This window comes from Phalacrocorax carbo, chromosome 34 (genome assembly GCF_963921805.1).
Source record: "Phalacrocorax carbo chromosome 34, bPhaCar2.1, whole genome shotgun sequence".
NCBI lineage: Eukaryota > Metazoa > Chordata > Aves > Suliformes > Phalacrocoracidae > Phalacrocorax > Phalacrocorax carbo.
This window is the reverse complement of record NC_087546.1, coordinates 301801-317355: the sequence shown is the minus strand read 5'-3', so window position 1 is coordinate 317355 and position 15555 is coordinate 301801. Positions and strand designations below refer to the sequence as shown.

Genomic DNA, 15555 nt, shown 5'->3' with positions numbered 1-15555 from the left:
CCAAACCCCCCCCCAACCCCCCGAAATCCCCCCAACCCCCCCAAATCCCTCCCAACCCCCCCAACCCCCCCCAAACCCCCCCCCAACCCCCCCCAATACCCCACCTCCAACTCGCAAACCCCTCTGAAACCCCCCAAAACCCCTTTTTCAGCCCCTCCAACACCCCCAAACCCCCCCTCCCAGCCCCACTTCCGGCCGCCCCAAATACCACCCAAAACCCAACCTCCCAACCCCCCAAACCTCCCAACCCCCTCCTGGCCCCACAAGTACCCCCAAAACTCCTCTTCCAACACCCCAAACCCCCACCTTCCAGCCCCCCCAAACCCCTCCAACACCCCCATAAACCCCCATTTCTGACCCCCCCAAACCTCCTAACCACCCTCCCAGCCCCACAAGTATCCCTATAGCCCCCTCCCAACACCCCCATAAACCCCCCATTTCCAACCCCCAAAACCTCCCAACCCCCTTCCCAGCCCCACAAGTACCCCCAAAACTCCTCTTCCAACACCCCCAAAACCCCATTTCCGAACCCCCAAAACCCCCCAACACCCCCATAAACCCCCCATTTCTGACCCCCCAAACCTCCCAACCCCCTTCCCAGCCCCACAATTATCCCTATAGCCCCCTCCCACACGCCAAAACCCCTCCAACAGCCCCATAAAACCCCATTTCCAAACCCCCGAACCTCCCAACCCCCCCTCCCAGCCCCACAAGTACCCCCCAAAACTCCTCTTCCAACACCCCAAAACCCCACTTCCAGCCCCCCCAAACCCCCCCAACACCCCCATAAACACCCATTTCCGACACCCTCAAACCTCCCAACCCCCCTTCCCAGCCCCACAATTATCCCTATAGCCCCTTCCCAACAACCCCAAAACCCCTCCAACACCCCCATAAAACCCCATTTCCGACCCCCCAAACCTCCCAACCCCCTTCCCAGCCCCACAAGTACCCCCCAAAACCCCACTTCCAGCCCCCCAAACCCCCCCCAACACCCCCATAAACCCCCATTTCCAACCCCCCAAACCTCCCAGCCCCCTTCCCAGCCCCACAAGTACCCCCCAAAACCCCACTTCCAGCCCCCCAAGCCCTCTCGTGAGCCCCCCCAAACCCCTCCAGGACCACCCACCGTCTCCTCGAAGGAGCACTTCATGAGGGGCCCGGTGTCCTGGCGGTTGACGCCGTGGCGGGTGATGGCCATCAGGTGCCCGCGGGAGGTCATGGTGTCACACAGCAGCGCCAGGTGACGGTAGTTGACGTAGGAACCGTCGAAGGAGATGACGTGGTAGAGCTCTCGCTCCAGCGCCTTCCGCACCGCCTCGATCCCCAGCACCTGCGCGACAGGCGGAAAACCACGGCTGTTGGGGGACACAGGCGTCCGGGCACCCCAGGGCCCAGCTGTTGGGGAACCCCAACACCCAATGACCCACATGCCTGGGAACCCCAACACCCAATGACCAACGTGCCCCGGGGACCCCAACACCCAATGACCAACGTGCCGGGGGACCCCAACACCCAATGACCCACGTGCCAAGGAACCCCAACACCCAATGACCCACGTGCCTGGGAACCCCAACACCCAATGACCCACGTGCCAAGGAACCCCAACACCCAATGACCCACGTGCCAAGGAACCCCAACACCCAATGACCAACGTGCCGGGGGACCCCAACACCCAATGACCCACGTGCCAAGGGACCCCAACACCCAATGACCCACGTGCCCGGGGACCCCAACACCCAATGACCCACGTGCCCGGGGACCCCAACACCCAATGACCCACGTGCCAAGGAACCCCAACACCCAATGACCCACATGCCCGGGGATCCCAACACCCAATGACCCACGTGCCCGGGGGACCCCCAACACCCAATGACCCACGTGCCCGGGGACCCCAACACCCAATGACCCACATACCAAGGAACCCCAACACCCAATGACCCACGTGCCCGGGGACCCCAACACCCAATGACCCACGTGCCTGGGAACCCCAACACCCAATGACCCACGTGCCTGGGAACCCCAACACCCAATGACCAACGTGCCAAGGGACCCCAACACCCAATGACCCACGTGCCAAGGAACCCCAACACCCAATGACCCACATGCTTGGGAACCCCCCACCCAAGGCCCGGGTGCCCAGGAACCCCCCACCCAAGGCCCGGGACCCCCCACTGACGGTGAAGATCTCGACGATGTCGTTGGAGGTGGTGCGGACGGGGTCCACGTCCTTCTCGCTCAGCACCCGCATGAGGCTGACGCCGTCGGTCTCCAGGATCCACTCCTGGAGAGCCTTGAACTCCCCGTCCTCCGTGATGATGATCTTCTTCTTGTTGTCCGTCTGCGGCAGGTGCATGTACACCTGCAGGGGAGGAGGGGGTTAACGGCACCCATGGGTGCTCCTCCGGCCGACGGGGGGGACGCCCCGCGCACCCACGGACCTTCAAAGGCATCGACAAGTATCACCACGGGCACCCAGGACCTCCTCGAGGTCTCCACGGAGAACTTCCAAGCGCTCCTCAAGACCACCAAGAGCCCTGACACCCACATGGGCACCCATGGGTGCTGCCTGGGCACCTCTAAGGACACCCTGGGCACCCACAGACCTTCACACGTGTCCACTGGTATCACCACGGGCACCTGGGACCTCCTCGAGGTCACCATAGAGAACTTCCAGGTGCTCCTCAAGACCACCAAGGAACCTGGGCACCCCCACAAGCACCCATGGGTGCTGCTCAGCTGCCTGAGGGGACACCCCACGCTCCTCTAAGGACACCCTGGGCACCCACACACCTTCACACGTGTCCACAGGTATCACCACGGGCACCCAGGACCTCCTCGAGGTCACCATAGAGAACTTCCAAGCGCTCCTCAAGACCACCAAGAGCCCTGACACCCACATGGGCACCCATGGGTGCTGCCTGGGCACCTCTAAGGACTTGCCAGGCAGCCGTGGACCTTCTTAAGTGCCTCCAGGTGTCGCTGTGGGTGTCTGGGACCTCCTCGAGGTCACCACGGAGAACTTCCAGGTGCTCCTCAAGACCACCAAGGAACCTGGGCACCCCCACGAGCACCCACGGGTGCCCCCCTGTCCCCCCCACCTTGCTGATCTGCTCGATCCCCTGCAGCGTCATGTCCGTCAGCATGTTGGACTCGATGCAACGCAGGAAGACGTCGTCGTCCATCTTGTCGACCACCTCCTCCTCCTGGGGACATCGAAGCGGGGGGTGGGGAGGGGGCGCAGGGGGTGATGCCCAGCCCCCGCCGCGCCCCCAGCGCCACCCATGGGTGCCACCGGCCCCACCTCCTGCATCTTGTTCTCGTCGCTGTTCATGATGCGGATCCGCAGCACCAGCTTCTCGGCGTTGTCGTCGTTGAAGATGCAGTTGAGGTCGTCCCCGAAGCCTGGGGTTGGGGAGGGGGAGACACGGGGGGCACCCTGGTCACCACCCCACCCTGACGCCCCCACCCAAAGGACCCCCCCGCACTCAACCAGCACCATCCCCCCACCCCCAAAGACATCCTGAAGGACCTCCATGATCACCCAGGAGCCACCAAAAGGTCACCGTGGCATGGGGTGGGTCACCCAGGGCCCCCTAAATGCCCTCAAGGCTCACCCAGGACTCCCCAAACCCCCCCCGAGATGCCCTCAAGGCTCACCATGACGCCCCAAACCCCCCTGAGATGCCCTCAAGGCTCACCATGACGCCCCAAACCCCCCTGAGATGCCCTCAAGGCTCACCCAGGACTCCCCAAACCCCCCCCGAGATGCCCTCAAGGCTCACCATGACGCCCCAAACCCCCCTGAGATGCCCTCAAGGCTCACCAGGACACCCCCAAACCCCCGAGATGCCCTCAAGGCTCACCCAGGACAGCCCAGATGCCCTCAAGGCTCACCCAGGATGCCCCAAACCCCCCTGAGATGCCCTCAAGGCTCACCCAGGATGCCCCAAACCCCGCTGAGATGCCCTCAAGGCTCACCACGACCCCCCAAACCCCAGTGAGATGCCCTCAAGGCTCACCCAGGATCCCCCAAACCCCCCTGAGATGCCCTCAAGGCTCACCCAAGATCCCCCAAGCCCCCCTGAGATGCCCTCAAGGCTCACCACGACCCCCCAAACCCGCCTGAGATGCCCTCAAGGCTCACCCAGGATGCCCCAAACCCCCCTGAGATGCCTTCAAGGCTCACCATGACCCCCCAAACCCCCCTGAGATGCCCTCAAGGCTCAGCAGCACACCCCCAAACCCCCCCGAGATGCCCTCAAGGCTCACCACGACGCCCCAAACCCCCCTGAGATGCTCTCAAGGCTCACCAGGACCTCCCAAACCCCCCCGAGATGCCCTCAAGGCTCACCCAGGACCTCCCAAACCCCCCTGAGATGCCCTCAAGGCTCACCATGACCCCCCAAACCCCAGTGAGATGCCCTCAAGGCTCACCCAGGATCCCCCAAACCCCCCTGAGATGCCCTCAAGGCTCACCCAGGATGCCCCAAACCCCCCTGAGATGCCCTCAAGGCTCACCCAGGATGCCCCAAACCCCGCTGAGATGCCTTCAAGGCTCAGCACGACCCCCCAAACCCCCGAGATGCCCTCAAGGCTCACCCAGGACAGCCCAGATGCCCTCCAGGCTCACCCAGGATGCCCAAAAGCCCCCCGAGATGCCCTCAGGCTCACCAGGACCACCCCAGCCCCCCACCCCAAGACCTTCCCCGGACCCACCAGCATTGATCTTCTCGGCGATCTGCTCCATGGTGAGCTTGCGGTCGGTCATGTGCTTGCGGTCGAGCTCGATGCGGAGCAGCCAGGGCGAGATGCGGCTGACGTCGAAGTCAGGCATCTCGTAGTAGACGTTGACCCATTCCTGGTCCTCGGCCACCACCGTGCTCTGAGGGTTGGGGTCGTAGTAGATGGCGGTGTTGGCCGTCACCTTCCGCAGCGTGGTGTGCTCCAGGCGGCACAGGATGTCCTGCGGGTGGGCGGGGGGCACGGCGTCAGCGCGGGGACGGGGGGACACACACGTGGGGGGTGGCACGGGCACCACCGCGGGGCCACCAGATGAGGAAGCCACGGGGCCACCACAGCTCGGTGGGGGGACACGGTGGCAGATGGAGCCACGGGGCCACAGGGGACACAAAGCCATGGGGCCACCATGGGGGTCTGAGGACACCGGGGACACAAAGCCACAGGGCCACCATGGGAAGACAAAGCCATGGGGCCACCATGAGAAGACGAAGCCATGGGGCCGCCATGGGAAGACAAAGCCATGGGGCCACCATGAGAAGATGGAGCCATGGGGCCACCACGGGGGTCTGAGGACACAGGGGACACAAAGCCACAGGGCCACCATGGGAAGACAAAGCCATGGGGCCACCATGAGAAGATGGAGCCATGGGGCCACCATGGAAAGACGAAGCCACGGGGCCACCATGAGAAGACGAAGCCATGGGGCTGCCATGGGGGTTTGAGAACACAGAGATGGCACAAAGCCATGGGGCCACCATGGGAAGATAAAGCCATGGGGCCACCACGGGGGTCTGAGGACACAGGGGACACAAAGCCACAGGGCCACCATGGGAAGACAAAGCCATGGGGCCACCATGAGAAGATGGAGCCATGGGGCCGCCATGGGGGTCTGAGGACACAGAGATGGCACAAAGCCATGGGGCCACCATGAGAAGACAAAGCCATGGGGCCACCATGAGAAGATGGAGCCATGGGGCCGCCACAGGGCTTTGAGGACACAGAGAGGACACAAAGTGACGGGGCCACCATGGGAAGACGAAGCCATGGGGCCACCACGGGGCTTTGAGGACACAGAGGACACAAAGCGACGGGGCCACCATGAGAAGACGAGGCCACGGGGCCACCACAGTAAGACAAAGCCATGGGCCCACCATGAGAAGACAAAGCCATGGGGCCACCACGGGAAGACGAGGCCACGGGGCCACCATGAGAAGACAAAGCCATGGGGCCACCATGTAAAGATGGAGCCATGGGGCCACCACAGGGGTCTGAGGACGCAGGGGACACAAAGCCACGGGGCCACCACGAGAAGATGAGGCCATGGGGCCACCACGAGAAGACAAAGCCATGGGGCCACCACGGGAAGACAAAGCCACGGGGCCACCACGGGAAGACAAAGCCACGGGGCCACCACGAGAAGACTAAGCCACGGGGCCACCACGGGAAGACGAGGCCACGGGGCCACCACGAGAAGACGAGGCCATGGGGCCACCACGGGAAGACAAAGCCACGGGGCCACCACGGGAAGACAAAGCCATGGGGCCACCATGAGAAGACAAAGCCATGGGGCCACCACAAGAACACGAAGCCATGGGGCCACCACGAGAAGACGAGGCCATGGGGCCACCACGGGAAGACAAAGCCACGGGGCCACCACAGGAACACGAAGCCATGGGGCCACCACAAGAAGACGAGGCCATGGGGCCACCACGGGAAGACAAAGCCACGGGGCCACCATGAGAAGACAAAGCCATGGGGCCACCACAGGAACATGAAGCCATGGGGCCACCACGAGAAGACGAGGCCGCCTCCCCCGTCCCCCCGGCGCCCCCACCTTGGCCCGCTCGGCGTCGCGGGCGCTCTGGCCCAGCAGGAAGACGGTGAGCGAGGGCGTCTTGGGCTTCTTGGAGATGTTGATGAGCTCCTTGAGGCGGGGGACGCCCAGCGTGACGTTCTTGGCCGAGACGCCGGCGTAGTGGAAGGTGTTGAGGGTCATCTGGGTGGCCGGTTCTCCCAGCGACTGGGCCGCCAGCGCACCCACCATCTCCCCGGGGTGCGCCTGGGGGGGGGGAAGGGGCGTCAGGGGGACCCCGAAAACGCCCCCAGAGCGGCACCCAAAGCCCTCCTAGATGCGGCTCCAGGAACGTCCCAGATCCGCACCCAAAACTGCCCAAATCTGGACCAAAATGACGCCCAAATCTGATGCTGAACCCCCACATCTGACCCCCGGAGACCCCCGTCTGCTCCCCAAACCCCCACATCTGACCCCAAACCCCCACACCTGACCCCCGGAGACCCCCGTCTGCTCCCCAAACCCCCACATCTGACCCACGGAGACCCCCGTCTGCTCCCCAAACCCCCACATCTGACCCCAAACCCCCACATCTGACCCACGGAGACCCCGATCTGACCCCAAACCCCCACATCTGACCCCAAACCCCCACATCTGACCCCTGGAGACCCCCGTCTGCTCCCCAAACCCCCACATCTGACCCACGGAGACCCCCGTCTGCTCCCCAAACCCCCACATCTGACCCACGGAGACCCCCGTCTGCTCCCCAAACCCCCACATCTGACCCCAAACCCCCACATCTGACCCCCGGAGACCCCCGTCTGCTCCCCAAACCCCCACATCTGACCCACGGAGACCCCCGTCTGCTCCCCAAACCCCCACATCTGACCCCAAACCCCCACACCTGACCCCCGGAGACCCCCGTCTGCTCCCCAAACCCCCACATCTGACCCACGGAGACCCCCGTCTGCTCCCCAAACCCCCACATCTGACCCCAAACCCCCACATCTGACCCACGGAGACCCCGATCTGACCCCAAACCCCCACATCTGACCCCAAACCCCCACATCTGACCCACGGAGACCCCCGTCTGCTCCCCAAACCCCCACATCTGACCCCCAGAGACTCCCATCTGACCCCAAACCCCCACATCTGACCCACGGAGACCCCGATCTGACCCCAAACCCCCACATCTGACCCACGGAGACCCCGATCTGACCCCAAACCCCCACATCTGACACCAAACCCCCACATCTGACCCCCGTCTGCTCCCCAAACCCCCACATCTGACCCCAAACCCCCACATCTGACCCCCGGAGACCCCCGTCTCCCCCCCAAACCCCCACATCTGACCCCCGTCTCCCCCCCAAACCCCCACATCTGACCCCCGCAGGTCCCCATCTCCCCCCCCAAACCCCCACATCTGACCCCACATCTGACCCCCGCCTCCCCCCCAAACCCCCACATCTGACCCCCGGAGACCCCCATCTCCCCCCCAAACCCCATCTGACCCCCAGAGACCCCCATATCTCCCCCCCAAACCCCATCTGACCCCTGCAGACCCCCATCGGCTCCCCAAACCCCCATATCTGACCCCTGCAGGTCCCCATCTCCCCCCCAAACCCCCACATCTGACCCCCGCCTCCCCCCCAAACCCCCACATCTGACCTCCGGAGACCCCCATCTCCTCCCCAAACCCCCACATCTGACCCCAGACCCCCATATCTGACCCCCGCAGACCCCCAGGGGGACACGGAGTGTCGGGGGGGGGGGCCCAAAACCATCCCAGATCTGACCCAAACCCCTCCTAGATGGGGCTCCAAGAATATCATTGATCAGGACCCCTAAACTCGCCCCCCAGCCCCCTGAACTCACCCCCCAGACCCCTAAATTCACCCCCAGACCCCTAAACCCAGCCCCAGACCCCTAAACTCTCCCCCCAGACCCCTAAACTCGACCCCCAGACCCCTGGATCTTCCCCCAGACCCCTAAACTCGCCCCCCAGACCGCTAAACCTGCCCCCCAGATCTCTAAATTCGCTCCCCAGTGCTCTGAATCTGCCACCCAGACCACTAAATTCACCCCCCAGCCCCCTAAACTTGCCCCCCAGACCCCTGGATCTGCCCCCACACCCCTAAATTTGCCCCCCAGCCCCCTAAATTCAGCCCCCAGACCCCTAAACTCGCCCCCTAGACCCTTAAATTCACCCCCAGACCCCTAAACTTGCCCCCCAGACCCCTGGATCTGACCCCAGACCCCTAAATTCAGCCCCCAGACCCCTAAACTTGCCCCCCAGACCCCTGGATCTGACCCCAGCCCCCTAAATTCAGCCCCCAGACCCCTAAACTCGCCCCCCGGACCCCTGGATCTGACCCCAGCCCCCTAAGTTCAGCCCCCAGACCCCTAAACTTGCCCCCCAGACCCCTGGATCTGCCCCCACACCCCTAAATTCAGCCCCCAGACCCCTAAACTTGCCCCCCAGACCCCTGGATCTGACCCCACACCCCTAAATTCAGCCCCCAGACCCCTAAACTTGCCCCCCAGACCCCTGGATCTGACCCCAGCCCCCTAAATTCAGCCCCCAGACCCCTAAACTTGTCCCCCAGACCCCTGGATTTGACCCCAGCCCCCTAAATTCAGTCCCCAGACCCCTAAACTTGCCCCCTAGACCCTTAAATTCACCCCCAGACCCCTAAATTCAGCCCCCAGACCCCTAAACTTGCCCCCCAGACCCCTGGATCTGACCCCAGCCCCCTAAATTCAGCCCCCAGACCCCTAAACTTGCCCCCTAGACCCTTAAATTCACCCCCAGCCCCCTAAATTCAGCCCCCAGACCCCTAAACTTGCCCCCCAGACCCCTGGATCTGACCCCAGCCCCCTAAATTCAGCCCCCAGACCCCTAAACTTGCCCCCCAGACCCCTGGATCTGACCCCAGACCCCTAAATTCAGCCCCCAGACCCCTAAACTTGCCCCCCAGACCCCTGGATCTGACCCCAGCCCCCTAAATTCAGCCCCCAGACCCCTAAACTTGCCCCCCCGACCCCTGGATCTGACCCCAGCCCCCTAAATTCAGCCCCCAGACCCCTAAACTTGCCCCCTAGACCCTTAAATTCACCCCCAGCCCCCTAAATTCAGCCCCCAGACCCCTAAACTTGCCCCCCAGACCCCTGGATCTGACCCCAGCCCCCTAAATTCAGCCCCCAGACCCCTAAACTTGCCCCCCAGACCCCTGGATCTGACCCCAGACCCCTAAATTCAGCCCCCAGACCCCTAAACTTGCCCCCCAGACCCCTGGATCTGACCCCAGCCCCCTAAATTCAGCCCCCAGACCCCTAAACTTGCCCCCCCGACCCCTGGATCTGACCCCAGCCCCCTAAATTCAGCCCCCAGACCCCTAAACTTGCCCCCCAGACCCCTAAACTCACCCTCCAGACCCCTGGATCAGCCCCCAGACCCCTAAACTCACGATGGCCTGGTTGAACTTGGACTCGATCTCCCCCAGCAGCCAGTCGAAGGCCTCCCCGCTGAGGCGGAACTCCTCCACCATGCGGCGGCTGCAGAGGGTGGAGCGCAGGTGGATGTTGAAGAGCAGCGTGGCGTTCTCCTGCGCCTGCCGGCTCAGCGGGTCGTCCCCGTTCACGATCACCAGTTTGCGGCTCAGCTCCTTCACCCCTGGCCGAGACGAGGGGTGTTACAGGGGGCTCTCGCGGCGCTGGAAGGATTCTGGGGGTCCCCGAGGCCCACGGCATCTTTGGGTGGGGGGCACAAGTCCCCCAGAACCTTCCTGGGGGTCTGGCGTGTCTCCCTGCCCCTTCCTGGGGGTCCTCAAGCCCCCCCCCGTACCTTCCTGGGGGATGCTGGGGTGCTCCAACTGCCCCAGCACCTTCCTGGGGGTCCTCAAGTCCCCCCCAGTACCTTCCTGGGGGATACTGGGGTGCTCCAACTGCCCCCAACACCTTCCTGGGGGTCCTCAAGTCCCCCCCAACACCTTCCTGGGGGATACTGGGGTGCTCCAACTGCCCCCAACACCTTCCTGGGGGTCCTCAAGTCCCCCCCAACACCTTCCTGGGGGATACTGGGGTGCTCCAACTCCCCCCAGCACTTTCCTGGGGGTCCTCAAGTCCCCCCAGCACCTCCCTAGGGGATGCTGGGGTCCTCCAAGTCCCCCAACACCTTCCTGGGGGTCTGGCATGTCTCCCTGCCCCTTCCTGGGGGTCCTCAAGCCCCCCCCCAGTACCTTCCTGGCAGATGTTGGGGTGCTCCAACTCCCCCCAGCACCTTCCTGGGGGTCCTCAAGTCCCCCCAACACCTTCCTGGGGATTACTGGGGTCCTCCAAGTCCCCCCAACACCTCTCTGGGGGTCCTCAACCCCCCCAACACCTTCCTGGGGACCACGAGGGGTCCTGAAAAACCTTTAAGACCTTGTTAAGAGGTGACGGGGGGTCCGTGATCCCTGGGGGTCCCCCCAACACTCCCTTCTGGGCTCAGGAACCCCCCCAAATTTGGGGAGGGGGCCCCCCAACGTACCCTCCACCACCTTGACGGGGTGCAGGTCGGAGGGGAGGCGCGAGTTGATGTGGAAAATCTTCTGGGCGTTCCAGATCATCCGCAGCAGGTTACAGGGGAGCACGACCTGGGGGGGAGGGAGAAACGGGGGGGGTCCGCACCCCAAAACACAGGGTCAGCACCCCAAAATATGGGGTCAGCACCCCAAAATTGAAAATTGGGGGTCAACACCCCCAAATCAGGGCCACAAGGGGGAATCTGTGCCCTAAAAAGTCTGGGGTAGCCCCCAAAAATCAGGGTAGTGGGGGTCTGTGCCCCCAAAGGAGGGGTACGGGGGGGGGTCTGCATCCCAAAAAGGCAGGCCAGCATCCCAAAAAGGTGGGCCAGCACCCCAAAATTCGGGGTCACCACCTCAAAATCAGGGCTGTGGTAGACGAACATTTTTGAAAAAGAGGAGATTTTGGGTCAGTTTCCCCAAATTTGGGCCCCGGAGGGTGCCAGCACCTCAAAAAGGGGGGGCCAGGACGGGGGGCAGCACCCCAAAATGGGCACCTAAAGAAGAGTGGGGGTCACAGCTTCCTCCTACACCCCAAAAAGGGGGCCAGGAGGGGGGCAGCACCCCAAAATGGGCACCTAAAGAACAGTGGGGTTCACAGCTTCCTGCTACACCCCAAAAAGGGGGCCAGGAGGGGGGCAGCACCCCAAAATGGGCACCTCCAAAGAAAGGGGGGGTCACAGCTTCCTCCTACACCGCAAAAAGGGGGCCAGGAGGGGGGGCAGCACCCCAAAATGGGCACCTAAGGAAGAGTGGGGGTCACAGCTTCCTGCTACACCCCAAAAAGGGGGCCAGGAGGGGGGGCAGCACCCCAAAATGGGCACCTAAAGAAGAGTGGGGGTCACAGCTTCCTCCTACACCCCAAAAAGGGGGCCAGGAGGGGGGCCAGCACCCCAAAATGGGCACCTCCAAAGAAAGGGGGGGTCACAGCTTCCTCCTACACCCCAAAAAGGGGGCCAGGAGAGGGGGCAGCACCCCAAAATGGGCACCTCCAAAGAAAGGGGGGGTCACAGCTTCCTCCTACACCCCAAAAAGGGGGCCAGGAGAGGGGGCAGCACCCCAAAATGGGCACCTAAAGAAGAGTGGGGGTCACAGCTTCCTCCTACACCCCAAAAAGGGGGCCAGGACGGGGGGCAGCACCCCAAAATGGGCACCTCCAAAGAAAGGGGGGGTCACAGCTTCCTGCTACACCCCAAAAAGGGGGCCAGGAGGGGGGGCAGCACCCCAAAATGGGCACCTCCAAAGAAAGGGGGGGTCACAGCTTCCTCCTACACCCCAAAAAGGGGGCCAGGAGGGGCGGCAGCACCCCAAAATGGGCACCTAAGGAAGAGTGGGGGTCACAGCTTCCTCCTACACCCCAAAAAGGGGGCCAGGACGGGAGGCAGCACCCCAAAATGGGCACCTAAGGAAGAGTGGGGGTCACAGCTTCCTCCTACACCCCAAAAAGGGGGCCAGGAGGGCGGTCAGCACCCCAAAATAGGCACCTAAGGAAGAGTGGGGGTCACAGCTTCCTCCTACACCCCAAAAAGGGGGCCAGGAGGGCGGTCAGCACCCCAAAATAGGCACCTAAGGAAGAGTGGGGGTCACAGCTTCCTCCTACACCCCAAAAAGGGGGCCAGGACGGGGGGCAGCACCCCAAAACAGAAGCAATGACCGGTCATACACCCACCAACCCCGGGACAGGGGTGGTGGGACCTCCAGGGACGTCCCCGGGGTGGGGGGTTCGGAGCCCACCGGGGTGCGGAATCGGGGCGGGGGCGTCTCTCGGGGCTGGGGGGTGGGGGGTGGGCGGGTTTGGGGGCGCCCCTGGCCGCGGGGGGCTGACCTTGCTGTCGCCGGTGGGGAAGATGACGCGCAGCACCTCGCGGTCCTCCCGCATCTTCTCGAACTCGCGCTCGAGCTCGTTCTGGATGTGGGCGTTGGAGAGGATGTCCTTGACCAGCTCCTCCTGCAGCGTCCGCCGCAGCGCCCGCTCGTTCGTGTAGTCGAACTTGAACCTGGGAAGGGACGGGGGGCACACGGAGGGGGTGGGTGGGTGGGTTTGGGGGGTCGCGGGGGCATCGGGGAGACGGCGGAGAGATGGGAGGAGACACTGGCGGGGAGGGGAGGGGGTCGGGGGGCTCGAAACGGGACCCAGTTTGGGGAGGAGGAGCGAGGGGACCCCAAAATGTTACCCGATTTTGGGGAGGAGCCATCCCAGGACCCCCAAAACGGGACCCACATTGGGTAGGGGCAGCGCGGGGACCCCAAAACATGACCCACATTGGGGGAGGAGCAGCTCGGGGACCCCAAAAGGGGACCAAGTTGGGGGAAGAGGAGCGAGGGACCCCCAAAACAGGACCCAGTTTGGGGAGGGGCCACCCCAGGACCCCCAAAATGGGACCCAGTTTGGGGAGGGGCAGCTCGGGGACCCCAAAAGGGGACCAAGTTTGCGGAGGAGCAGCTCGGGGAGCCCAAAATGTGACCAATTTTGGGGAGGGGCCACCTCAGGAACCCCAAAACGGGACCCACATTGGAGAGGAGCCACCTCAGGACCCCCAGAATGTGACCCAGTTTGGGGAGGGGCAGCTCGGGGACCCCAAAAGGGGACCAAGTTGGGGGAGGGGCAGCTCAGGGAGCCCAAAATGTGACCAATTTTGGGGAGGGGCCACCTCAGGACCCCCAAAATGGGACCCAGTTTGGGGAGGAGCCACCTCAGGACGCCCAAAAGATGACCCACATTGGGGAGAAGGAGCTCGAGAGCCCCAAAAGGGGACCAAGTTTGGGGAGGAGGAGCAAGGGGACCCCAAAACATGACCAATTTTGGGGAGGAGCCACCTCAGGACCCCTAAAAGATGACCCATGTTGGGGAGGAGCAGCTTAGGGACCCCAAAATGTGGCCCAATTTGGTGAGTAGCAGTGTTGGGACCCCAAAATGTTACCCAATTTTGGGGAGGAGCCACCCCAGGACCACAAAAATGGGACCCACACTGGGGAGGAGCAGCTCGGGGACCCCAAAATGGGACCCAGTTTGGGGAGGGGCAGGAAGGGGACCCCAAAACATGACCCAAAATTGGGGAGGAGCCACCTCAGGACCCACAAAAGGGGACCCAGTTTGGGGAGGAGCAGCTTGGGGACCCCAAAATGGGACCCAGTTTAGTGAGGAGCCACCTCGGGACCCCCAAAACATGACCCAATTTTGGCGAGGAGCCATCTCAGGACCCCCAAAAGAGGACCCAGTTTGGGGAGGAGCAGCTCGGGGACCCCAAAAGGGGACCCAGTTTAGTGAGGAGCCACCTCGGGACCCCCAAAACATGACCCAATTTTGGGGAGGAGCCATCTCAGGACCCCCAAAAGGGGACCCAGTTTGGGGAGGGGCAGCAAGGGGACCCCAAAACGTGCCCCAATCTGGCGAGGAGCAACGTGGGACCCCCAAAAGAGGACCCAGTTTGGGGAGGGGCAGCTCGGGGACCCCAAAACGCGCCCCAATCTGGCGAGGAGCAACGTGGGACCCCCAAAAGAGGACCCAGTTTGGGGAGGGGCAGCTCGGGGACCCCAAAACGCGCCCCAATCTGGCGAGGAGCAGCGTAGGGACCCCAAATTGGGCACAGCTCCCGGACAGGGAGCTGCTGGAACCCACCCAGGGCTGCACCCTGCTCTGGCACCAACCCCCCCTGCACCCCCCACCCCAAAAAAAGGCCTCCCGCCGTGGCCGGGGGGTCCCTCACTTCTTCTCGAAGGCCTTGTTGGAGGGCTTGAGCGTGGCCAGGTTCTGGAACTCGACGCTCTCGCCCGCCAGCCCGTCCTCGCCGTAGCGCAGCTGCACCACTTGGTTGATGGAGTTTCGCACCGTCGCGTCGTACTTCACCATCACCGACTCCATGGACTTGATCAGCCGCCGCTGGATGTACCCTGCGAGGCGAGGGAGGGGCATCGTCACCCCTTTTGGGGCGTTTGGGGGCGCCCAGGAGGCATTTGGGGAGGGTTTGGGGGACCCTGGGTGCCTCCAGGGAGGAAATAGGGACAACAAGAGACCTGTGAAGGGAAGAGGTGGGGCAACAGGGGGCTCTGGGGAGGGGCTGCAGGTCCTAGAGGGCTTTGGGAGGTCCCCAGGAGGCATGTGGGGAGGGTTTGGGGGTCCCTGAGTGGCTACAGAGAGGGTTTGGGGGTCCCTAAGTGGCTACAGAGAGGGCTTGGGGGTCCCTGAGTGGCTGCAGAGAAGGCTTGGGGGACCCCGAGTGGCTACAGAGAGGGCTTGGGGGTCCCTGAGTGGCTACAGAGAAGGTTTGGGGGACCCTGGGTGGCTACAGAGAGGGCTTGGGGGGTCCCTGAGTGGCTATAGAGAGGACTTGGGGGACCCCGAGTGGCTACAGAGAGGGCTTGGGGGGTCCCTGAGTGGCTATAGAGAGGGCTTGGGGGACCCTGAGTGGCTACAGAGAGGGCTTGGGGGTCCCTGAGTAGCTACAGAGAGAGTTTGGG

General features: G+C 63.5%; 1 protein-coding gene across 1 annotated transcript in view; it reads right to left on the bottom strand.

Annotated features, from left to right (window-relative positions):
* The window catches only part of POLR2A (RNA polymerase II subunit A), a 44479-nt gene that overhangs the window by 452 nt on the left and 28472 nt on the right, over positions 1–15555 (bottom strand). The window contains exons 16-25 of the mRNA XM_064437603.1: positions 14805–14988; positions 12923–13094; positions 11064–11169; positions 10003–10208; positions 6578–6802; positions 4720–4966; positions 3305–3405; positions 3102–3206; positions 2180–2362; positions 1123–1333 (exon numbers count right to left, since the gene is read on the bottom strand). Of these exons, the coding sequence (XP_064293673.1) occupies positions 1123–1333; positions 2180–2362; positions 3102–3206; positions 3305–3405; positions 4720–4966; positions 6578–6802; positions 10003–10208; positions 11064–11169; positions 12923–13094; positions 14805–14988 (1740 nt within the window). The remainder of the gene's footprint in view (positions 1–1122; positions 1334–2179; positions 2363–3101; positions 3207–3304; positions 3406–4719; positions 4967–6577; positions 6803–10002; positions 10209–11063; positions 11170–12922; positions 13095–14804; positions 14989–15555) is intronic.